The following is a 25,826-nucleotide window of genomic DNA, read 5'->3' on the forward strand; positions in this document are numbered from 1 at the left end:
GCTGCTGCTCTAAAAGCTGATGTGATGGCTTAGACTTTCCTTTTTTTATGCATTCAGTGCAAGGTGAATGCACTCTGTGAGAACAGGGATATCAACTCCCTACACACAAACACACACACACACACACACACACACGTTATCCAGATTTGACAAGGTTAGTTAATCATCTGTCATAGAGTCTGGAAATGGACACACTCTCCTCTCCTCTGTCTGTCCTCAATCTTTCCCTCTCTGTTTTTCTCTATCACTTCTTCTCTTCTTCTATCATCTGTCCATCCAAGGACATATCAGCCCTTTCTACCCATATTAACCTTGTACATCCCACTGCCCAGCTCTTTTTTTTTTTTTTCTTTTACTTCAGTCTGCCTTTGAGTCTGTCCCTCACTGTTTTCCCCTCCACTGTCCATCTCTTTACTACATTATGAGCCACGTCACCCTCCTTTTCCCAGGTAGGGGAACAAAGCTGTCTCTCCATCATTCAGCGCTCCAATCTACCATGCATCATTGCCTCCCAGCCGTTTAGCTCAAGGTAAACCTAGTGGTCCATTTTATGACGAAAATGGATATAGAAAAAATAATGAATGGCTCGATTAGTGGATGAACAGATTGTTACTGTAAACTGCTAAAGACGGGTGAGGTGCCCAAGTGATGGAAGAGAAAAGATAGACATGTTTATAGATTCAATAAAGGATGCAGGATGAAGAGATCATAGGCTGTAGATGAGTGTTGGGGTCAATTTAAGCAGATTTGACGTATTCAAAGTCCAAAATGAGCACAAAAGACCTTACTTTATTTCTATAGCAAGTTTTTAGTTAAAATGTCCCTTAACAGTAAAAATAAAAATAGATGAATCATCAGAATCTGCGCAGAGATTTACAGAAATGATCCATAACTCAAATGTTTACCCACTAATGTGTGTGACTCTGCTGTGCCGCCATGGCAACAGAGATCACATAATTTAAAACATGAACGGTCACAAAACTTTTATTAATTTGAACTTTTGTTAATTAATAAATGAGAATTAAATTGGTAAAGGATGAGAAAAAAAAGTTGAAAATATGCAAAAGTAAATTCTTAAAATAATAAGAAAAAGTAAACATTTTACAAAGATAAAGTAACAAAATTATGAGAAAACAATTTAAAAGAAAAAAACAAGTTTTTCAAAAATAAAGTTGGTTGTGTAAGCCTCCATCCGCATTATGTGCAGGCTAAATCCATCATTCTTGTTTTGCTTTGGGTTTTTTCATAGTGGCCCTAATACTCCGCCATAGAAAAGCCTCTGGTTTGTTTTAAATGTTACAGTGAGAAGAAGAAAAAGTTAAATGACACAAACTTCATAAAAACTGTAAAATAAGGACAGAACAGGCATAAAAGAGCAACAATTAAATATGACCAACAGAATTTCAAACCAAACTTAATTACAAATGAAAGCTAAAATTTACAACAGTAAAAGAAAACCAAAAAAAGAATATATAGAAACTGTTTATAACTTCAAAAAAGTAGTAAAATAAAAAAAATGTATTTGAGAAAAAATACAAAATAAAAGGTTTATAAAAGTCAAAACTAAGAAAGAAAACATAAAAGTTCAAGAAAACAGAAATGGCTATCAACAAAAGGAGAAAAATGGAGGATAAGGAAAGTAAATAAAAGAAACAAAAGTCAAAGTTAGAGGTATAGGCACAAAGTGGCCTGCATTTATCAGTGCCAGGCTTGCTGCGAAAAGCCGCCAGGGACAGAGACACCAGTCAAGTCAGGAAATAAGAAAATGATTAAGAGCGATTTAATGTCACGCCACCACAAAGCCAAAACGCACATCCGTCACAGTGAGAGCAATGCCACTGCACCTCGCTCTCACTTCTCCCTACCTCACTCACTTGTTCATCACACTCCCCTTACTGATGGCTATTACGCATCAGTCGGGCTGTGACCCTTCAAAACGCAGCACACGTTCATGTTCCCAGAGTTTCATCCAGACACATACATCGCCTTGCTTCCTGTCGTTTTTTCTGTCCAGTTTTAGACCACAGCCCTGCTCAAGATGTGAGGAAAGCAATGCTGGGTATATCTTTCAAATACTGCCCCCTTCAGGTTTTTGCTCCTCCCTACAAGCTTATAAACTCCCAGTAAGACTTGTCATTTCAATGAAAAGCTTGTAATGTTTAGGATTAAATTGTGCATTAAATAAGAAAGATTTGGTGAATAGCACGCAAATTTGCATGATCGTACTCTTAATATTGACATTCATCATCAACAGAAGTTTGTTGAAGCATGCTGGGGATGCTAACTGGACAAAAATAAGCACAGGTCTGACCCCTGGGCTCCTGGCACTTACCATGACACTTTCCTCCATTGGTGGGGTCACCATAGTAACCGGGCATGCAGCTTTGACACTGTGATCCGGCTGTCAGGTTCCCACAGAGCTCGCACACAGTGCCGTTTACACACTTGCTGTGTCCATTACACTGACAAGCTGAGGGAAAGGGAAGACAGACAATACAAAGCAGAATAAAAGACAAATCTTAGTTTAATAGGTGTTATTTCAGAGTATATATATGTTTGATTAAACATTAAACCTTTTACATTTGATTAAATGTAACTTTTACTCACCAGGACACTGTATGAAGGCCCAGTTGTAGCCTTTGTCAGTTGAGCAGAGAGACTGATCCACCACCATGTCCCCATCTCGCAGTCTTACTCTGTCCCTGGATCTAGACCTTGGGTTTGCAGGTTTCAGGGGCCCCCGGTAAGAACCTTCCATGCACACACCCCTACCAGTGTTGCTGGGATCGCTGCACCACCCGCATTCAGCTCTCTGCAGGCAATCCGCACACGTCCGCAGACCTGAGCAGTTGAGAGCTGTTGGAACGTACAGGAAGAAAGAAATATATATTTAATAATTGCTTTTTGTAAAGTATTGTGTTCAGCAGATGACATTTTTTAAAAGAATTAAGCTGCATTTTTCTATTATAAACCAATTTTAACAATTGGGATGTAGTTTTGCCGCTTTCGCTCTGACAGTCCTATTGAGTCACTTCGAACAGGCAAAGAGACATTTTGAATACAGTAACAAATAAATGTTATACTCTCATCTGGTTTGCTTTGCTTTCAAACTCTGATCTCTCTGGGACAAACCAAAAACTGAGGCGAGCCAACATGCTTTAATAAAAAAGTTTCTGCAGTTCACTTAAGGCCAGTGAGTGAGCTCTGTACAGGAAATTAAAACTGCAGGAAATAGAAAACTGGGACTAGTCTTCAAATATAGAATAATCTTTGTTTTAACTTTTTTGCTCATTCAGATTCGTATTGTGGGCTGTTTGTTGTCACTACTCTAAAATCACACTGCTTCACCTTCCATGTTTGATCTTCAAACTAAGTGAATTGCACCAGAGTCCATTTACAAGTGAACCAACACCCTGAAGCAGACTGGGGTTCACCTGTTTGATCTTAACTAGTGTAGAGGATATAAATATGACCTCATATATAAGATCCTATAGCTTGTTAAAGACCCACTGTTATCATATTTTGAGCTTTTTAGCCAAAATAAAAAAAACCTGCATCACTTTCTAGGACATCGTTTCTGCAGAGCAGCAGTAGTTCATTAAAAATTCGCCTCTTCCCCATTGCAGAGAGCTCAACCAGAATATTTTCCACATCTCTATTAAGCTCTTCTTCAAACTGATTTTTTTTTTGCTCCTAATTCACAACAATTTGAATAAAGAAATACTTAGAAATGCAATTTTAATTTTAATTTTCTTTATATATGTTCCCCATTATCAGAAAAATGCCACAGGAACATGTTAAAACACTGTTTTCATAGGTGTTGTTCTTAAAATTGACCTAACCCAAACTATCATATTGCCCTTTTTTATGAGGCCAATCCTTACCAAACACATGGCCTTATTTTAAAACTGTTTCAATCACAAGTGTTCAAAACTACATGCAGCACAGATTTCTCCTTCTTTTGCTCCTAAACATTTCAGATGAAAATGACTTTTACTCCTGCTGTATTCCACTTACTAGAAAAGCAAACACATTTGTACTCACAAAGTGGATGTGACATTCAAAAACACTTTACTGGTAAACATTAAAAGTGACACACAGCTTTAAAGCATAGCATTTAGTTTCTTGGAAAAAATAAAACCTGAATATTTGTTCACCAACTGTGAAGCACAAATTAATTATGAAAGATTTTTTTTGTTAATTTTATTTTTTGTTGAAAAGTCTGATCCTAAAAGAGAACAGAACCAAAATGTTACAAACAGAAAATTAAAACATGCCAGGTTTCTACAACACATGAAAAAACGGAACATTGTGGATTGTCATCAGAGGTTCTTAGAGGAAGGGGCCAAGTGCGATTTGAAGTTCCACAAGAAGTTTCCTCTCCGACGAAGCTTCCACGAATGTCAGATGTTCCCGGTGAGCCGGCTGTTTGTTCGTGTCTTCTGCATTATTCAACAGCACAGCCCTGCTGATTCGTTTGTTCTTTCTCCCGCATTATAATCAAACTTTTATTTCTCTTTTACAGATTCACTCCTTATCTCCGCTCTGCTCCATTCACTGAGCCACCAGTGCTGATTTCTTCACAATTGCATCTTACAAAACCGATACTCAGACAAAAAGAAGTCGAAGTGGCTCCAAATGTATTACTTTAAAACATTTTTAGTATAAATAGCATGAAGCAGAAGTACGTTTCGCTTCTCTGCTCTGCTTCTACACTTCACACTCATCTAAACTTTCTTTTTATTTGTAAATTTTATTTTCAGAGTTTGCTCTGCAGCGTAAATAAATGTCATCACTTAAAAAATGCATCGAATCATCGACGTATAGGTCTTATTTGTCCAAAGCTTGGGTTAAGCAACTTCATGAACACTTGAAGCATAAAGTCAATTATTTAACTTTTTACATTTTTCTTATATATTAAAAATACTTCTTTTTCAATCACTTTTGTTGTTTTGGTTGAAGGTAAGACATAAAGTAGTATGTTTGATGCTGTTTTAGTATTCCACCTTTTTTACTCCAATAACAATAGTGTTTTGGGGTTTCTAACATGTTCTCGTGACATTTTTCAAATAATGGATGTCATATATAAAGACAAATAGCTTTCAAATGTATTTCTAAGTATTTCTTTGTGAATCAGAGAGTACAAGAGAGGGAGTGTAAGGGAGGGAGTATAAGTGGATGATGGGAACTGTAAACAGCCTCACTTTGCAGCAACAGTCCTGCCCATAACTAAGAGGTGAATTTTTAATGAATAATAATTCATAATAATTATAAGTAAGTAATACATTTGAAATAATTAAAAGACCACTGGGACACTTTTAAGAAAGATCAAAAGATGATCAGTGTTTAAATTTACATAATCATTTTAAGTCTAACAGCTTTTTCTGCACAAAATATTTGCCTTTCACTTTCATGTCTTGAATCTCCATGCAGTTCATGTTGTTAATAATCTTAATCACCAGATTATTCTGTGTTCATACAGAGAATGCAGAGATTGCAAGGGTGTGACCTGAAAAATCCAACTTTTTATTTTCCTGCCATGCCTTTCAGGAACGGTTCGTAAACTATTAAGTGTGAGTTAAAAAGGAACAGCTTCTTTACTTGCCGTGCACACATTCACACACTGTTAGCAGAACCAGTTATTTCATGCAAATTTTGGGGAAACTATGGACATTTCACATGTTCTGCAGTCAGTTCTAACACAGTAAGTTTAGGGTCTTTTATGCCAACTACTTGGAGCTGTTATTTTTTAGATTCTGCTGCAGCAAAAGCAGCTAAAAGAGGTCTCTCTCTGGTATCTAAAATAGCAAATTTTAAGAAGAAATTAAGTTTATGTAACAAGAAAACATGACACTATAGTTAAATCTAAGATTGTGGTTATACATCCAATCAAAATGGGTGAAATGATTTTAAGAAAGCAAGGAGATTGCAGAGTCTGCTCTGAACAGCTCACTTTTAAATAAATCTTGATGCAGATTTGCTTTCTCTATGTTTTAGTGTTTTTGTGAGTATAGGATACCCACACAAACTACACCCTCATCGATCATTTTCCCAATTCTAAAAGTCAGGATGCAAGCAAAGAGCATTCAAGGGGCACACAAGGAGTGTGCCCTTGTTTCAGTCTTTTTTTTAAGTTGTTGCATGGATTTTTATTGTTCTGCATGGTGTTTTTAGAATGAATTGTTTTTACATTGTGTATAGTCCATGAGTAATAGTTTTAGTGACTCTGCCTAATGATCACTGAAGTTCAAATGTGAACAGGCCAAGCAGCTCTCCATGCTGCAGGACACACCCCCAGAAGCTGGAAGATGAACCAAGTGAAAGGAGCACTAAAGGGCAGCCTGGAAAGCAAGCCGAGAGAAGGCCCAGATGGACTGCATGCAGCTGGTCAACCTGGAGAGGCGAGAGATTACAGCGGCAGCTGCAGATGGAGGTACAGGCAGTTAGCTGATCACTTCACGTGAGCGAGAGACTGCGATAGCCGCTGTGGAGTACACCGGAAAACCTGAGCATCGCACTCAAAAACTGCAAGGCCAAGGATTCATCCCTTCCTTGTGTGTAGTTATCCTGCTGGAGATGCTCAGGTGAACATGTGTTTAGGACAGAGTACTGGCCTCTGCTCTTATTTCCTTTGCAGAACCCCGCCCAGAGGATTGACCACGCCTAGAAAGGTGAACCGGATGACCGCTGCTACAACAGAGGACGCAAAGGACATGTTCCTGGCCTGCCTCATTGTGTGACCCGGTTTTTAATAGAACTTTCGCCGGCCTATTTGTTATGGACTTTTCATTGAGTTTTTATTGTTTTAATTACTTTTAAATGTTTGTGTTTAGTCTCTTTTACTGGCTAATGGGTATTTATGCTTTCTGGTACAAAGCAGTGTTGATTAAAATATCCAAAATTGTGGTTGCTGTTCGTATTTACTCTTATCAATACTCCCCCGTGCTTTTTACACTTATCACTTGAACAACTTGGATGCTACTTGGTGTTGTCCCTTTTTAGAGAGACAGTTTAGGTTTTGTTCTTTAATAAAACAAATATAGTAATAATAAAATCTAAAGAACACAATTTTCAGTGGGCTGGAATAAATAAAATTTGTACTACAAAAACCTTATGGTTTTTATTTTAGTCATTAAACAGTGAGGAACACATATTTGAAAGAAGTAATGTATTACAGTAATGACTGCCTTGTTTATTCAGGGGTTGCTAATTCTACTTCGACAAATATAAAATTCTCATTTTGGTGCTACAGCGCCTCTGATCACCCCGGGTTTGATATTTAGTGTCCCTGGACAGCACACATCTTCTGGATTTCTCTTGGTGTAATCTATTTGCTCCCACAGCACTTGACAGTAAGCATCACTAAGGCCCGCGCCAAACAGATCTGTGAGCCTATATACATAATACATCAAGTGCCAAGGCCATAAACTGTCTTTGCCTTTCTCAGAGTATGTGAAGCTTTAAGACAGCAAACAGACACAGTGTAGTATACACGAAAATAAAAAAATATAAAAGAGAAATAAAGTGAAACAAACACACACTACTTGTGAAGATTGCCCAAGAGAAAATAAGGCTATTTCTCTACGGAGCAAAACCAATATCAGCAACACAACAACATAACTATTATCTGGCCTGAGTGGGTGGATAGACAAATACACACAATAGGTGACCGCACATTGTAATCTAATATGTGTGTGTTCAATAACTGTTGTAAGACAGAGTGAAGAAAGAAAAGAATCCCACAAAGGAAGAAAACACAAAGTGTGTCTATAAAGAAGCCAATGGTACCTCAGTGTTACATCTCAAAAGATTAGCCTTAAATTAAAATTCACTGGTACCTTTACAATAAGAAAACGTTTCCACTGACAAATCTTTACCTTTTTTTTATTTGCCAGTTTTGTAGGGGAGATAAATTCTGAAAACCTTTCATGATGCACCAATTATCCCAGAAAAAGGACATCATGGCATCACCCCAAACAGAGTTGGGGAAATAGATTTTAAACCAACACCCATTGACCTCTGATTATTGTATTGAATTGAGCAATCCACAGCTATAAATCTAATTTAAACCCATGATGTACACAATGTTGTGATGGTCTAATGCCATGTAGATTTGGTCAAAGTATTAAGCAGCAGTTTAAGGAAGTGACAATCAGTTTCCAGCTGAAAGTGGCGAAAAAACCTTTAGTCCACTAGAGCATGAACAATAGGCAGAGAGTTTGTTGAGAAAATCTGCATCCATTCTGGAATCTATCTGTCCTCATACTCATTACTCATTACTCTCATAATTCTGAGATACTTCTCAAGATTTTTACACCTTCAGGTGAGGGAAAAAGTTTAGCTTCAAAATGAACTTCATGACAGCTTTGGCAACTTGCAGGCATTATCCTACATTCTGAAGCATTTATGAAGTTACCAAGAAGGTGATTATATAAATGCTTTATAAACAGATTCCCTGTGGACATTTGCAAACAGGAAAGCAGTAAAAAAAAGTCCAGTGGGTGCGACATATCGGCTAGCAGGCAACACAAAATAAAATCCCAAATTACCACAGAATTTACAATGTTACTTTATTATCTCACAGCATATCTAAATGGTTGTCTGAGGGTCATCCTGATTGTCTAAGTCAGTAATTTTGTAACTCCTGGTGTTATCTTAGACGTATCCATGCTGCTAAATCTGAATTTTTCACAGCATTTCACAATTACATATTTGCTTAAGCAAGACTTCCTAATCTTGTCCACACACTAATGGACATCAGCTTCAGGAAAAACCCAAACTCATGAAGAAAATTTAGTGATTACCACTAGATCAGGTGAGGCTGTTTCCAATGCATGGTTTGCAGGTTTAGGTACAAATCTTTCAGAAAAGTATCGGCTGTTATTTCCTCTGGACCTATCCTGAGTTACAAACAGTATTTAGTAAAACGTTAGGAGTTTCCAGCCTGATAAGAACAATAAACCAATAGAAAATAGCAGGTAAAGGCTTTATACTAGGGGTCTAGAAAAAAAATTGATTGAAATATTGTGATGTTTCATTTGGTGATACTATATCAAAATCTTTTGTCTTCAAATCTTTTTAAACTCTGAAAAACTGTTTCTAATGTTTGTAATCTTGCTCCTCCAATGACCTTAAGTCATTTTTTTCAAACTGTGTCAAGTTTTAAATGTTGTCAGGTTTTTTTTCTTAATTAATGTCTTTTTATAAATATTTTTTTTCTTGCAAACTATTATAAACCAGTGTAAAATAAAGTTTACTGCAAAAGACATGAAAACATTTTTTTTGTGTGTGTGTCAAAATCAATCAAGAATCATTTAAAATACTCACCAGAGCAATCCTGGGTCTGCCACTCCAGACACTGGCCATAGGGAAAAGAGATGACGTAAGCTGAGGAGTCTACACAGCGCTGAGTACTTCCACACCACATGCACTCCATGGCCTGGCTGGTACAGTTGGCACAGCTGGTACGAAGAGCGCACGGCGTCTTACATGGACGAGCACTTAGATTCTGTGGCCTTCCTGAGTGATAAAGAGAAAAGATTAAATTGTTAATGCAAGTACTGATATTAGTTTGTGAGAATAGAAATAGATGGAAACTACTGAAAAGCACATGTACATTTTTTTTTTACACCTAGATTGTCTAAGGTGTTAAAGACACTGCGAGTCATCCAGTGATCTGATCCATATCTCGCAGACTCATTCGTTCTCTCACCGGCAGGTTTTTCGCAGATCAGGCCGTCAGTGGTGGCAGTGCAGGGGTTGGCTTTGAGACTTGCCATCTGGGCTCTCTCCAAGTAGGCACAAAAGCCTGAGTCACTCGGCTCTCCTGGCAACCATCGCAGGCTGGAGTTTGTGAAGGGTGATGCATCCTCCCAGCCCCAATACGACACGTTGATCTTCCTGAGGCCCACCCATGGAGATAAGCTCTGCAGGGGGGCAAAGCCACAAAAACACATGTTGTGCCCAGCAATGTTCAGGGATTTGACACTGACAAACACAACCTCCTGTTGTCCAAAGGTAAGAGTCAAAATTGTTGATAACTCATTGTTGTGCCATATATTGGACACCAAATATATGAATTATTATGCATATTTTATACCAGTCTTTAACAAAAAAAATTATGATGACAAGGAAGAAATATTTCTTTTTTTTCTTCCTATTTTCATATATATTTTGTCCTGAGGAGTTCAGACATAGACTTTATAAACAGTTCAACTCTGGTATCACAACATAGGCCTAGTTACAAATATTCTTCTTCTCGAAAGAGTCTAGATTTATTGGTTTAAAGAAAAATAAAAGCTAAAACAGCAATAAGGCTGTTTTAAATGGTTTGTTCTATTTATAAAGGACCAACGATAAATCAAATGAAAACACCACAACCCCATTACAAAATCCCACAGTAGTACTGAAATTAACAGCCGAGTTGGAGCCATGCAGAAATGGCTTACAAAACAAAATATTTCAAATAAAAATGGATCCTAAATGAAACATTGTGCAAAATGCTGCAATTATTATAAAAGCAAAAGACAAAAAAGGTTTTCAAAGGGAGTTGGCAATCACAGCGGCTCAGTGAAGCAGGGTCAGTGAACATTCAAATTATCTGCTGACAAAACAAGAGATGTTTGCTGGTAACGATTATGAAAGGAATGCTTTTCCACAGCTGGGGTTTACAACGTAAAAGATTCACACACACATCTGCTTAAACACTGATGCTGTGGTCACGGGTATAGCGATGTCTGTAACTTCCTCCATGTTTCCCATAAAAATCAAGTCTCTGGTTGAAACTTAAAAAGTTATATAAATATATCAAAGATTACCACAATAGTTTAGAAAAAGAAAACTGAACTCAAATCTAACTACAATGGAACCCATGAAATTAATAATACGAAAACAAAACCAACTGTCCCCTTTGTGCGCACAAATTAGCATTACAATTAGCATTTTGTGTGAACAAATGATCATTTTGTGTGCACACAAAACACTAATTTGTGGTACGAATTTGCATTTTGTGGCCACAAATTAGTATTTTGTGTGCAAAAATTAGATATTTGTGGTAAACAAGTTAGCATTCTGTGTATAAATTCTCATTTTCTGTGCACTAATTTGCATTTTGTGGAGACAACTTTTTGTTTTTTGTTTTTTTTTGAGTACACAAATTAGCTATTTGTGGCCAGACAGATACACGTTTTGTGAGCACATATCTGTTTTTGTGTTAACAAATTGGCTATTTGTGGCCACAAATTAGCATTTTGTGCACGCAAATTGGTATTTTGTGTGAACAAATCAGTATTTTGTGACCATAAGTTAGGATTTTGTGTCTATAAATTGCTATTTTGGATGTAGAAATTAGTAGGATTAATGGAAGGAATTGTTAAGTTGGATTGCGCGACTCTCAGAGCTATAGCATAATGGTTCTTTCTCTGGAGTCAAGTCTTTGTCACAGCATGATGATAATAATAATTATATAAATAATAATAATATGCTTTTTTTATGTCGGTTCAAAGTTTTCTCTGATTAGTTTTGGCAACTAAATAGGTTTCCATCTGACTCAGGGATCACTAACTGCTTTAGCGGTTTAAAAATGTATGGATTTAAAATAAGTAAAAGGTTTTCACATGAGTAGCAGTCTCATGGCGTTTCTGTTAAATCCGCTGTAGGCTGACCACCCACCTTGTCCTGCAGTTGATATTTTTGTAGCTCCTCAAGGACAAAATTGACTTGATTGTCTGTGAGCAAAGAGGCAATATTTCCTCCCATGTTTTTGCAGTAGTGCTGCGCGTTGTCATAGCTCTCCCTGCTGGAGTTGATCTTCAGGCAGGCCTCACCAACATGTTGCCAACCTTCCCCGCATAGCTGGCCTACACACAAACACACACATAGACACAAACAAAAAAAAAAAAAAACATCTTTGTAACTTTGGTTCATGACCTCTGCATCAAAACAATCTTTCAATTCCATATTCTCTGTTAAAAAAAACTTGGTCGGGTTGACACTTTGATCAATGTAAGCCACTTTCACAGCTTAACTCACAAAGTATCAGTAACAGTAGTTGACACTTGAATATTGTACATTTTTTAGCAACTTGAGACAATAACAACAGCCAATGACTATCAGAAAACCATGTGTCATCATGACTTGTGTTTTCTTTTGTTTGTTTGTTTTTTAACAATTTTTGAGCTTTGCATTCATCTAATAGATACAGTTTCTGTTACTGAACCCTGGCCTTTCGTAGCCCTTGTGCTATCCTATGGGGTCAAGATGACCATTGACATGTTCTCCCTACCATGACAAAGGTGGATAAAGGTGGAAAGGATTTCATGTAATCCATGGACACCAGTGAAGATCACAAATCATTGAAGAAAAAAGTTCAGCACTCTGTCATGTGGGGTCTATATGACCCAACCCCCAATGTTACAGTGCCTAGGATAGCACAAGGGTTTAAATAGACAGTACAAGCAAGTCTTACAATCACTGGAGCCTACCCTGTTATGCTGTTACAGATCAGAATTTGATGATCACCTGTCATTAAAAAAATAATATCCTTATTAGTAAGCAATTGGTTAAAAAAAAGAAAAAAAAAGTCATTAATTGAAGTGCAGAATGTAAATGACCATCTTAAAAATAAACTGCTGTTAGAAGACATAGAGTTAAATGAAAGAGTTAAAAAAAAAAAATGTGCATCCACTAAACATGGCTGTTTATTTTGGTATCCAGGACTGATTCAATTCACAGGGTCATTTGGTTTCCATCACCAGCTTTTTTTAATCCAACAGTAATGAAATGACCACTTTTTTTGTTAGAATTCAACAGAAACAGGTCCCTGTTGACCAAAAATAAGGGTAAGGGTTAAAATATAGAAAGAGATAAATATGCATATAGTGTAGTGCATAAAATGCAAATTATGTCTTTTTGAAGTATACCAGACATTTAGAACAGAGATCTTTCAGAGAAACTATTTATATTATGAATTCTGAAAGACAAACTTTTGTTCCTATAATGGCAGACGTTCCTATAACTCTTTCAGCTCATCTCCACACTGATCACTATGTGAAAGGAGCAAATGCTTTCAAAAAGAGCCCCAAGTAAAACAAAAGCATAAAACAGAAAGAAGGCCTGAAAACTACTGACCCCAACTTAATCAGAAAGGAGTATGTGTATTTCAAAGCACACAAGCCTGAATGCTGCTTTTCTGTGAAGTGTTGACAAGGAAAAGCCATATATAGTTCCGATAAACAAGACAAAAATAACAATAATCTTTCAAAAAAGTTATAAAGTCTGAAATTTCCTCATATGCACCAGCACATTTTTTTCATAAACAATAAGGACCATAAGTACAGACAGAAAGCAACGCCTTTGGTTGCAACAGCAGAGTAAGGAACCCAAACACCAAATCTGAGCACAGCATTTAAGTTTGTATTGAAAAAAAAGGAAACAGGGTAATTCAGTGGACATACTTAATCATTTACCTTTATTAGAATCAATTTTAAAAAAAAGTACTTTTACTGTTTTAATTATGTTAAGAAATGGGTAAAACTACTGTTATTAAAACACATATTACTTTCTGTCACGCCCCCTTCCGAGTCTAGGGCACCGAGGCGGCATAACATAAAAAGTGAAATGTTTTGGCTACTAAATTTAAATTAACACACCAAAAAAATGTCTCCATTCAAAAGCAAACATGTACCCAAAATTCAAAAAAATCGGAGATTCTTTTCTCTTTTCTTTCAATGTAAAATATATATATATGTACACAAGGAAGAGAGAGAAATAATTCATTAAGGCTATCATTAAGAATGTTCCATTGATGTTGTTTCCGTTTCCTCTTGGAAACATTGTTTTCTTTAATATTGTGCAGAATGTGTCAAACAGTTGGTTAAAATGATCAATAAACTCCTCACAGTTACAATGATAGAGTGGGTGAAAAACATTTCTTATTGGGGCGTTTTTCTTCTAAACAGTGTCCAAAATGCAAGAACACTTTTAGTTGCCCACAAGGCTAAGAGACTTTGATGTGGCCATAACAAGAAAACCAGAATAACATGTTGAAAGCTACAAGACTATGCAGAACCATCCACTTACAAGGAACAGACCCTTAGAACAAAACAGCTCAGCATGATCCCACAGAAATAGTGAATGAAGACTATTTTCTGTCCCTTTAGCTTTCATAGGATCAAAGTCAGCTGCGAAAAGCTGCCCTGCGCAACCATGTAACCACTTGGATTCAAATTTATCAGCCCGCCAGAGATTCTTACTCTGAACATTTGGAAAACGCAGATAATTGGCCCACTTTTTCTGCAGCTGATTATACAAAAAGTGTTGGTTCATGACTGTATCTTTAATCTGTCAGAGTACATTCCTGCATTTTTCCATGAAGGGGATTTTTATGCGAAAAGAAAAATAAATATGCATTTCGACATACATAGTCTATAAGAAGTGTGAGCAAAAGGAAAAAAAATAAAAGCTTTCAAAAAAGCTTAAAAATAAAACTATCATAAATTAATTTGCATATGTGGTTCCAGCATTCCTGGATTTCATGTATAAGTTTTGTGCACGAGGGTTCCTCCTCACCTGGCAAGGCCTGACACTCCTGCTGCTGCGGCTCCCACTGACAGTTGATGTTCAGGGAGCAGCTCCTGCAGTTCGCCAGCCTGAAACACTCCTGTTCCTCCCTGCGCTTACACCGGGATGAGTCCTTCACCGACTTCATGCACAGAAAATATTAACATTTGAATTCTATCAAATACTTGAGCAAATCAACACAGAGTGCCACAAAATATGCTGAAAATAAATAAGTTTTTTTTTCTGTTTGGATCTTAATGCACAAAGATGGAGGCAGATGATTCACAGTGAAGGGAGCAGCTGAAAGTCTAAAAAGACAAGGGATTTCATTGTACAAAGTTGAAATTATACAATGGCTAATCTTCAAGTTTCAAGTTTCAACTGGTTTGGCTGTTCTCAGCTGTTGTGAAAACAATGGAATTTCCCTCAGATGTTTATGGAAAAAAGAGTTTCAAAGCATTTTGGGGGCATTTTTCCACTGTGAGACAGGGCTGTAGTTGAACCAGAGGTTAGCGGCAGTTTTTAGATTTAGTTTTTTCAGCTTCAGCGCTGCCTTCATTGGCAGTGTGCTAAAGGCTGCCCAGTGTGACCAAAATTCAAAGTGTTAATTTTATCTTTAAAAATAAACACAACTGTCAATCGATTTTTTTTTTTAATTTGATGTTGTTGTTTTTTTAATTTTAAGCTACTCTGTAGTCTTCTGCCAACTTCTGAACACCAGGATCAAAAATGGCTTTTATGAACAGGAAGAAAAATGTAAATAAAATATTTAAAAAAAGTATTTTCCTTGGACTACAAAACTACTTCAACCCCCTAGAACAATTGCTACCCGTTCATAACATTTTATGTTTTTATCTTCTACAATCTGTAGAAAGATAGAAACTGATCCCAATATGTCTGTCATTCTCTTTCGAATGCTTACATTCCAAAATAAAAGCATTTGATCATTTTGATCGAGACTTGGAGCTAGCTAAAAGACAAGCCAATGTTTGTAGAAAACTCCAGAAATGGAATCATGTTTACAACTAGACGAGGTCTTCTACAGCACTATGAAACCTCAAACTAACTTTACTCTAAATAAGCCTTAAAGAAAGTGTCAGATATACACACATGTCCCATCCTTCGGGCTCCATGCTTCCATAAGCTCAGCTGATGTTCAGACAAGATGGACGGAGGAGGAGACAGAGACAGAGCGCCGCCATGCTGCTGGGCCAGCTCCAGAGTTAGCTACAGACACACACACACAGACACACACAGACACGCACAGACACATAGTCCCATTTATTCACAATCAGGTGCACATAGACAGATGAGATCACAGAAAATGTAAACGTGCAAGACAGATCAAGAAGTTCAAAATAATGAAACTAAAAGAAATTTAGGCTTGGCTTCCTTAGAATTAGTGTCCCATGATTTCTTTTAGTGCTACCAAAACTATACACCACAATCAGAAAGAAAGATAATAATAATACTAGTACAAATCTAGAAAAAAAGCAGGTTTTCATGCATTTTCAGCCTATAAATTTTTTTAAATAATATTTCATCATTTTCACTCATTTGTATTTCTTTGCTTTTTACTCAGAGTCCACTGTGAGAAAAAGTTGGGAACACGGCACAAGGTTTTCACTGCTTTTCTTTCTCCGCCCAATTTTAAGACCCACTCCATTGAAAATCATGTTTTTTGGTGTTTTGAACATGCGTTCCTGTGGCTAATGATTTCTAATGATAGAAGACATATTAAGAAAATAAAACATAAAATTGCTTTTCTGAGGATTTCTTTAAGTTCAAATCATTGTGAATCAGGAGCAGATAAAAAAATGCAGTTGGAAAAAGCTCGTAGCTGTGTGGTAGAAGCTACAGTCGACGGTCCACAAGTTCAATGCTCCGCTCAATTCTGCTGCATCCGTCTATAGACAAATAGATTCACGTTGGGTTGGGGTTGTGAGGGGCTGTAAGCTAGCAGGAGATTGTGTAAACAAAGGGATGATGGTAAATGAGCCGGTTTACTCCATTCCAGCAATGAATTACTGCAGCTCTGGGGGAACTATGTCCTAGAAAACGACACAGGTTCTTTGATTGTGGCTAAAAACGTCAGAATCATAATTAAAAGACCACTGGGAACGTATTCACAATAGATCGAAAAGATGATCGGAGTGGGAATTTGATTGAAGGTGTTGTCACCCAAATTCCTTTTTAGGCAGATGGACAAAGATGGACAGGATAAGTGGAAAGCCAAACATTGCAACAACTCCCAAAGGTTTTTATATAGCATACTGCAATCAACACAATTGAATATGATATTGACAATAGAAAAGATAAGCTATTTTTAAAAATGGAGGGGGAAAAGCCTTTAAATGCACGTTACAAAATAAACAAAACCTTCCTCATATACTGTACTGCAGGACTAAACCACAGCCTGAGCTCCAGTCGTTTCTGAGGACTTACCACAGTGCAGTTGCTTGAGGCAGAGATGCACTTTCTGTCCTCACACCACTGACAGCCCCGGGTGTTGGAGGTGCAGCTCGCACAGTCGGAGAAGCGGAAACACTCTTCATCTGAGCTGTCTGAAGACAGAGCAGCAAAAAGTCATCAGCACAAATCAGGTCGGGACTTCTGTGGAATTTACATTAAAACTTGATAAAAGTCATTGATGTGGAAGAGGGGGAATCCACAGAAGTATTCTTTGTGGTCGGTTCAACTGCCACAGTAAAGATACACACGGATCAATAACAATGAACAATGTCATTGTAGTTAATCTGGGTCAATCTGGATTAGATCAATTGTTTTATTTGTATTTTTTCAACATATTGAGATCCAAGCAACTGTTTGAAGGTTGATTTTCCAGATTTAATATTATTATTTGGATTATTTTAATGCAGCAATGACAAATACAAATATTCATGCATGAACAAAATAATCATCTCAATAGAAATTGTTTTTTTGTTTTTTTTTTAAATAAAGCTACCTCAGCCTAAGAAAAAATAAATGCAATGTTAGACGTGTTTTAAAGTAAAAGTGGTCAACTTGGAATAGTTTTTCCGCTCTTATCATTTACAGGTCTTTTGAAAATTCTGGGCAGAAGAGGTTCAAACTTCAGACAGATACTGAACAATCAAACGGTCTCAGTCTGTTTGATGATGAAAAATTCGGTTTGAAATGTTTTTTTTACTCTAAAACTATTTTTTAAGAGTTTTCCAGGTGAAGCGCTTCTGAATGATGGCACATAGAACAAAATAATGTTGCATGATTAAAAAAAAAATACAAGTATTCCCCAACTTCTAATTTTATTTTACAGTTTGTAAATCAAAATCGATGTCAAATGTAATAAATCAGAAATCACATGGTAATAAAAGCCATTTGGTAACTGGGATCCAGTGAAAACCCTTCCTGCTTACCCTTCGCTGTCATTTTTGATATTTGCTTTTTTTCATTCTGACATAAAACAACAAAATCAGTCTGAAGCTGCGACTGAACAGCAGCCTGTTGGTTTTTGCACGTTTACCCAGCTGTTAATGCTCCTTAGATCTGACGAGATCGCCACAGAGAACAGCTGTGCTTTCAGTGAGGCTGCACGTCAACAATGACTGAGAGATAAAATTAGTCCACATGCCCGGCTTCTGCCGAGCTGTCAGCCGAACGTTTGCTGCGACTGGCTGAGCACAGCAGACAGATGTGTCAGGGCCTGAACTCACTGCTCCCCTCAACAGAGGATTCTGAAATAAATCTGCATCTGAGCTCTAGAGACGATCAGACGTTCGCAAAGAGAAGGACGCTGTAATGTTCCACTTCACTCTGGCGCTGTTTACCTGCTAACCTAACTTTTCAGTTTATGCGAGTTGAGAGGGTCCTTTTGTGTTTTTGCAAACTTTCTGAGGCCTCTTAAAGTACAAGTCATCTACAACTCAGAGAAGAAAGTCAGCTTCAAATTAAGGCTGTTTTCCATCACACAGTCAGATTAATTCATTTCCACACAGGGAAAAAAACAGACTTTTTTAATTTAATTTTTCTTTTGTGCTGATGCCCTGGCCTGTACACAGATTTGAAAGTTAGCAAACGCAGACAATGCTTTCTCTATCTGCTTCCTAAATTAAATATAAACAATATATAGGCTAAATTTTGAAACTCATATATTGTTTAACCATATTTATTAACAAAGGAAATATGTTTGAATTTAATATTACCTAAAAAACTACTTCAGTGCATTAGGTAAGCTGAATAATAAACTGTATTAGACCCAATCTAATAGAAATTGTGTTTTTGGTGTTTTTAACATGTTCTTGTGGCCTTTTTCTGATGACTTTATAAGGAAAATTAAGCTTGAAATTATATTTCTGAGTATGTATTTTTTCAAAATGTTGTGAAACTGGAACAAATGGAAAAGCAAATTTCTAATGAACTTTTGCTGCTCTGCAGAAACAATGTCTAAGCTAACAACACAGGGTTTTTTTTTTTATTTTGGCTAAAAATCGTATAATCTTAATAAAAAGACCACTAGATCAAAGAATGATCAGAGTAGGACTTTAATAATTTTCATAATTTTGCTTTCCGACTTGCAGTAACCTGGATGAAGCAAGACAAATAGAATTCAGTTTGTTCTTTTTTAAGTTTAGAAGAATTATGTTTAAAAAAATGAGATAAGTGCAGCAATGTTGATCTTCTGCTTTAACATATTGTACATATTATTTAAATCTACATATCTATTGAAAATAAAATAATAACTTTTAATGATTTTGTGCTTCTTACATCAGGAAAAATACATAAAAATAAGACAGAAAAGAGAAAGTGGTTAGCTCTGTTGGGGATTAACACACCGGGTCGTGCAGGGCAATAAGGAGCAGGAACACTCTGAAGAGGTTCCTTTGACTCCCAAGGGACGCATCTGCTGTTGACCCACAGGCAGCGAATGCCCGGCCTGGCAACAAAACAGGCAGCAGGGCTTATGAAGGCACGGCAGGATGGAGGGGTGTAAGCCAGCACATCATTTAGAAGGACTCCAGAAAAGCCACCAAAGATGTACATGGAGCTGTAAAATTTAAAAGAAGAGGTCAGTGCAAAAGATTACAGGGAAATAGAAGCGTTAACGGACGTCAGCTGGAGGACTCAGTGTAGCCAGATGGCATCATTCTAAAGTCTGGAGGCAAGTAAGGAAGGGAGCCGGGGGCCTTAAAAATAAACCTGAACTTCGGTGCGAGGAAAGGGGGTTTGAAGCTGCTGCTCTGAAGTTCAAAGCTGACATTTGGCTGCTCAAATCTGACTTTGTGGTGCGTCCGTGGTATTTAACCATCAGACTGTGATTGGAGGTAAAAAAAGAGAAAAAAAATCCACACTGTGTCTGAACTCTTGCATCAAACCTTTAGAAGTTTTATCACAATCTGACATTAAATTGTTACATACTTTTCATCTTCACCAATATAATGAGAGGTGTTGTATTACTGGATAATTCATCGGGAAAAAAGTTTAAAAAAAGCAAAATAAAAAGACAAATTTGGGAGAAAGTAACTCCATCAAGGCTAACTTTTCAGTGTGAACGTAGAAATAAATCCATCAGAACAGTCATGAGGATGAATTTATATATAGGCGCTGTAGAGAAACATGGTGAAATGGGAGAAAACATCAACATATAAGCAGGAGGTGAAGTGGGACAAACACGAGTGAAGTTTCTAAACAGAACTTCACAGGGGGAAAGCAGATGCAGGGGCTGATGGGAGGAATGGGACTAAATATAACATGGCGTAAAGATGCTGTGTGCATCAACAGAACTACTACCTGTGGAAAAAACACAGCAGGATACGCCAAACTACACTGAGAAAATCGGCTTTGTTTCCATGAACAGCAGGTCTGTTTGAGTATTGTTTGCTTAAATTTGCCTAACACTGATGAAATAACTAATTCAGTATTTTTATAGCCATGAGCTGAAACATTTCCAGAATAGAAGCGATAAGTGGAGGCGAGCATCTCACCCGTTGCTAACCACAGCAGAGTGTCCGAATCGGTTGGCATCGCGGGGCAGCCCTGGCCTGGGAAGGGTGGTCCACGTATCACAAGCTGGAAACAAACACAGACAAATGTCTTTTTTAAAAGAAAATCTCAGAGCTGTTGTTGCTGAAACTGGATGTATGTGGAGGTTCTTGAGTGTACAAGTTTAGAAAAAAAAAAGGCTTTGCCCCAGACTTGCCACTCCATTGTTTGATTCAATATGTGTATCTTCATTGACAAAGATCAATAAAAGCTATTTTATTAAAAGTGATTTTTCTTTTCTATTTGATAGGGAAAATGCACATTAATGAACATCTATCCGAACAGTGATGCATTAAAAAAAAACATCCGAGCTAGAACATGACACAGGTTTGTTTTTATTTAAGCTAAGAACAGCATAATCATAATTAAAAGACCACTGAGAATGCTTTTAAAATGTTACATCAAACTCTAATAATCACACACAACTGGAATGATGACTTTTTAAAACTACAAAATATTCATCATCATTAATAACCTTACACGTGTAAGGTTAAAAATCATTATTCACCTCCTCTTGTTGTCCTCCTATCAAGTGATCAGCTCTGTCCGTTTGGCTTTTTAGGTATTACGGGCTACTTCTTGAGTTATTCATACTGCAAGGGTTAGAGTGTCTGTGTGTAGTTAGGGGAAAATGTGCCGTTTAGCCATGTGAGGCTTCATTAAACATCAACACAGACCGGGCAAAGTTTGGGATGCCAGGTTGCTAATGTCCTCGTTATGCAGTGTTAATTGAAAGCAAATGTATTTAAAGTGACAGTGTAATGACGACATGGTAGCGGGGTAGAAGAACGGGAGACACAAATCACAGGTCATTTGGGTTAAAATGGAAACTCATAATAATGAGTTGGACTGAGGTAAAGGTTTACAGAACTGATGCAGCCATTTTGCTTTTATGTAAAAAATAAAGCCCTTCCTATGTACAGCATGGAAACTTAACCCCAACCATGACTTACTCCCAGGACTATTTTGTAGAAATTATTAACAGCATTATTAGCAGTTTAGATTTTCTTTCATGGCTTCAACGAGTCTTTTTAAAAATGTATGTTGTGTTTTACAATCAATTCGTTTTTTACATTTGTTTTCATTGGTTTACTGATTTATTGTATCTCACAATGATCCAAAGTAGTAGGCATTTATAAAATATTAACTTTTTCAAACCATTTCAATGGAATTATAAAGTGGTATTTCAAGGAAACACAAACATTTTTTGCAAAATAATGTGGTACCTTGATAATTTATGTTTTTTGTCCCCAAAAGGTTTGGCATAAACCCGTCAGAGTTGTTCCCATTACTCATAAAATAAACACAAGAAAACCCAAAGGGCTTAATGTGAGTTGAAAACATTTCCAACAGGTTTATATGTTTTGACATAAAACTCATTACACTCCCTAAAATGGACTAAGCCATTTTACTTTTGTTGAAAACAAAAAGGGGAGACTTCAAAAATAAAAAATACATTTAAAGTGTTTTTAAAATTTTCTTGAGGCTTTTTTCTGATTATGCAAGACATCACAATATTGTATTTTGTGATGTCTTTGTTCAAATCGTTGTTAATCAAGAATGCCGTCAGAAAAAGCCTGCAGCTGGGATGTCGAAGCAACAGTGGGCCCTGAGCTCCCTGCTCCCCCCCCCTATACCGATGCATCCACTTGGAGACATGGAGATCCATTATCATCTTTGTTTTCCTCATCTAAGCTGGTATCTGGCTCCAAAACTGGATAGCTCCAGTTTTGCTCAGCATTTTTGTTGCAACTGTAGTGTTAGTTTGAGGGTGTGAGGGGCTGTAAGCTAGCTGACAAATGATGGGAGGTGGGGGCGGTGTAGCCAACAACTCTGAGGCAAATTTCTGATCAACTACTGGCGCTCTGCAGAAAATATGTAAACAACAGTTTTCATTAAAAAAGCCCTTTTAAAATAGCTCAAAAGACGATCGAAGTGGGACTTTAAGGGGTAGACAAGTGGAAAAGCAACAGTATAGTCATAGTTATAGTTGTTCACTTTTGTGGAGAAAGATGGATAGATGGACTAATTTTGCACCAACATCCAACCTAAAAAAAAAAAAATGTTTGTTAAAGAAAAAGCTGAATCTGCTGCTCTGCAGCTTCAGTCAGCTACTAATAACATAATAAATTCTCACATCATCTAAGGGGTTTGAATCTTAGATATACTAATGTAATCTATTTCTAGGTCTTGCATGGGCACAGCTGCTTTCTCAGCTAGATTTTAATATAACCTGTAAGGCCCTGCATCAAATTGGCACCTCTGTTACGGTTATCATCACTCAGCAGGTGTGTGCAGCTCTGTGACATCCAAAATCCATCTTGGGCTCGCAGCACATGTGCTGCTAAAAATTTAAACACTTCTCACCTCTGCCACTCGGTAATCTGAGCATTGAAATAACTCTGCTGCTACAACTGGGAATCGGTTAGCGGGGATCCTCCTCTGTGAATGCGGTCACAGTTTTAGGAGCTGTAAAACAACATTTTCACAAACTCCAATCCCAGTTATTAAAGAAAAAAAAACTTTCTTTAGAAACCTGTATTTCACATGTTCTGCTTGTCTATTTGCACAGATATTTAAGCTGTCAAAACTGTTGAACTGCTGTCTCAACACATACTAATCTGGGGGAAACACACACGCAGACCCACACATAACTGCAGGTTTTAATTTCCTCTCAGGATATGAGAAAATCGGTGTTAATAATGCATGGTGGGACAGGAGGCAAAGTCGTGAGTCCAGATTGAAACAGGCAGACGCCCCATCTGATTGACAGTTTGATCGGATCTATACTAATGGAAGTCTCCAGGAAGAAAAGCCGCGAGGAAGCGGATGAGGAGGAGGCTTGAATGGCCGCCGTTGTCTGATTCTCTGAATTATCGGGGCTTTTACATCTTAAAAACGCAGCTCCTGAGCTGCCCTGGGCCGTTCAGTGGGATGTGCTTTTGTGTATGTTTGTACACTGCGCTCACAGTGTGTGGGTGTTAGCCTGCGGTGTGTCAACTTGAAGAAGACCTTGTTTTTAATCAGAGTTCATTTTGCCCCCTCCCACCCAAAAAAAAAAAAAAGTCTAATCAGAAGTGTGAGGGTGGCAGGATTGAGGGTGAAGATGGGAGAAGAGCTGAAGGGAGGAGAAAAGGAGAATTAGATCAAAATGAAAAGTGCTCTCCATGTCGAGCTGAATCTAATGTGTGGCAGCAGAGGAGCAGTAGGAGCTAATAACAGCACGTCATCGCTCCAAGGTTAGCGCGGCAAAACAAAAACAAATTAGTGCGGCAAAACGCCGCTTACAGCAAGCATGGAGCAGCAAATGAATAACAGGACATGGGCTGGTGGGAGGAGATTTCCACAGGTGAAGCTGATTTTCTAAATGAAGAGGATTTTTGTTGAAAGGGCATGATTAGGTTGTTTGAGAGGTGGGTGGGGTGGTCAAACCCAACAACCCAGACTTCAAGATGAAAATACATAAATTTATGATGGTCTGTATGAGGTTTCAAAGTTTGATGATAGATATAAGTTTATGAAGAAACAAGTGTGCACCCTGACGCTACATTCAACACCCCCCTCTGCAACACGCATGGATGCTTTCAATAAAAAGTCTAAGTAAAAGTGAGAAGATGTGCGTTTCATGCGTCTGCGTTCGAAACCCCTCGCATTCATGCGTCGCTATGGAAGTTTCCTCAAAGTTTTTTCGGGCTCTATATACAAAACGTGTGACCATTCAATGCGCGTTGAAAGTGAAACTGGGTCAAACTTTGACCAATCAGGGACTCTGATTTGGTAGTGATGTATGGATGGTGTCCATTTTTTATTCATGCAGGTGGCAACCATTTGAAAATTTATCATGGAGGAGAAATGAGTGGTTTGTGTTCAGCTGGAATTATATGACACCCAGTTTTTCAAATATCAGAATAGAGCTGTGACAGAAAAAGCCTGGAGCAAGATTTACAAGACTGACACCACTTCCAAATTTTACACCAAGCCTCTTCCAAGTGGACCTGCACCAGTAAAGAGTAAAAAAAAAGAAGCCCCTCCCTGCTTGTCCAGTGTGAACACCATAATCCAAAAATGGTTTTAAAAACTCAAGTTCAGTGCGTTCTTGACAACAAAACGAACATAAAATTGTGTGATTGCTAATGGGCATGTGAGAGGTGTGGCTGACGGAATGAAAGAATTTAAAAAAAAAAGAAGCTCAGGCTGACGTTCATGAGCTGCCCTGCCAGCTGTGATGCTGCTTTATTACAAATAGTAGGGCTGTAGTTGGCCAATCAATGTTGACTACTGAGATTATGAGAGTGTGCACCGCAACCTCAAGTGTGTTAGAATGTAAAACTCAAGTTCTATTTTTCTAATCTTTTTCTACGTGCTGCATATGCTAGTTTGTTTTTTCTGGAGTTTTGTCTGTTTTTGCATTCAAGTCATCTTCTTTGACAGCTGGTTTCAGTGTACCCATTCAGTTCAGCTTATTTTTGGTCCAAAGTTTTATTTTTTATTTTAACATGTAACATTTGTTTTTTTGGTTTCTTCCAATGTTTTAGTTTGTTCTATCCTTTCCAATTTTAGTTATGTGGTCTATGCATTTACTTTTTTTTTTTATCTGCTACCACTTACAATCACTATTACCAGATAAAGTTAGTAACACTTCATTTCTACAGATGAAATGATTGAAATACTGTTCTGTCCCCAAGTACTTATTGCAATACAACATGTTTATGACATTTTAAAACTGAACCTTATCTGGTCCAGTAAGCATGAAAAACCTTCTGTAAAGCTTTTTTGATTCAACATTCTTTTTGTTTGAAAGACTGCAGAAACAGAACAGACAGAGCAGAGCTTAGCTGCCTGCTTTTCCAGGAAACTCTGAGCTAAACAGGCAGACTTGCTTGCATATCAGAGCGACTGAAAAACAAATATGCTTGAACCAAGCTGCCCCTGTTTGATGGAAGGGGTTGTGTCAACCTAACCAAGGCTCATCAACTGTACTCTGATGTGAGTACCTTGTATTCAACGTAAATCAATAATAAATGTTTCAAAATAAAATAATAACACCAAAATATAATTGAAAACTAAAATCAAGAATCTGAAGAAAAGCAAATTCATGGCAATGAAAATTTGAAGGGGATTAATCACGAAGACAAAAAAAATGTTTAAGGCGGTCTAGAGTCAGTCAGAATTGACCATCTGGTTTTTAATTGCAATAATGACCACAAGCCGGAGAAGTCTGTGTTCTTCTTTTCCTCCATATTTTTTGC

General features: G+C 37.5%; 1 protein-coding gene across 4 annotated transcripts in view; it reads right to left on the reverse strand.

Annotated features, from left to right (window-relative positions):
• Positions 1-25,826, reverse strand: part of atrnl1a (attractin-like 1a) — a 287,490-nt gene that overhangs the window by 181,366 nt on the left and 80,298 nt on the right. For 3 of the 4 annotated variants that reach the window (XM_078931510.1, XM_078931508.1, XM_078931511.1), the window contains exons 11-20: positions 20,520-20,604; positions 19,371-19,582; positions 17,005-17,123; positions 15,670-15,786; positions 14,569-14,701; positions 11,671-11,858; positions 9,713-9,926; positions 9,328-9,519; positions 2,608-2,856; positions 2,333-2,470 (exon numbers count right to left, since the gene is read on the reverse strand). In XM_078931510.1, the coding sequence (XP_078787636.1) occupies positions 2,333-2,470; positions 2,608-2,856; positions 9,328-9,519; positions 9,713-9,926; positions 11,671-11,858; positions 14,569-14,701; positions 15,670-15,786; positions 17,005-17,123; positions 19,371-19,582; positions 20,520-20,604 (1,647 nt within the window). The remainder of the gene's footprint in view (positions 1-2,332; positions 2,471-2,607; positions 2,857-9,327; positions 9,520-9,712; positions 9,927-11,670; positions 11,859-14,568; positions 14,702-15,669; positions 15,787-17,004; positions 17,124-19,370; positions 19,583-20,519; positions 20,605-25,826) is intronic. The other variant, XM_078931509.1, reaches the window with a different exon arrangement.

The sequence above is a fragment of the Oryzias latipes genome, chromosome 15 (assembly GCF_053564925.1).
Source record: "Oryzias latipes strain Hd-rR chromosome 15, Olatipes_Hd-rR_3.1".
Taxonomy (NCBI): domain Eukaryota; kingdom Metazoa; phylum Chordata; class Actinopteri; order Beloniformes; family Adrianichthyidae; genus Oryzias; species Oryzias latipes.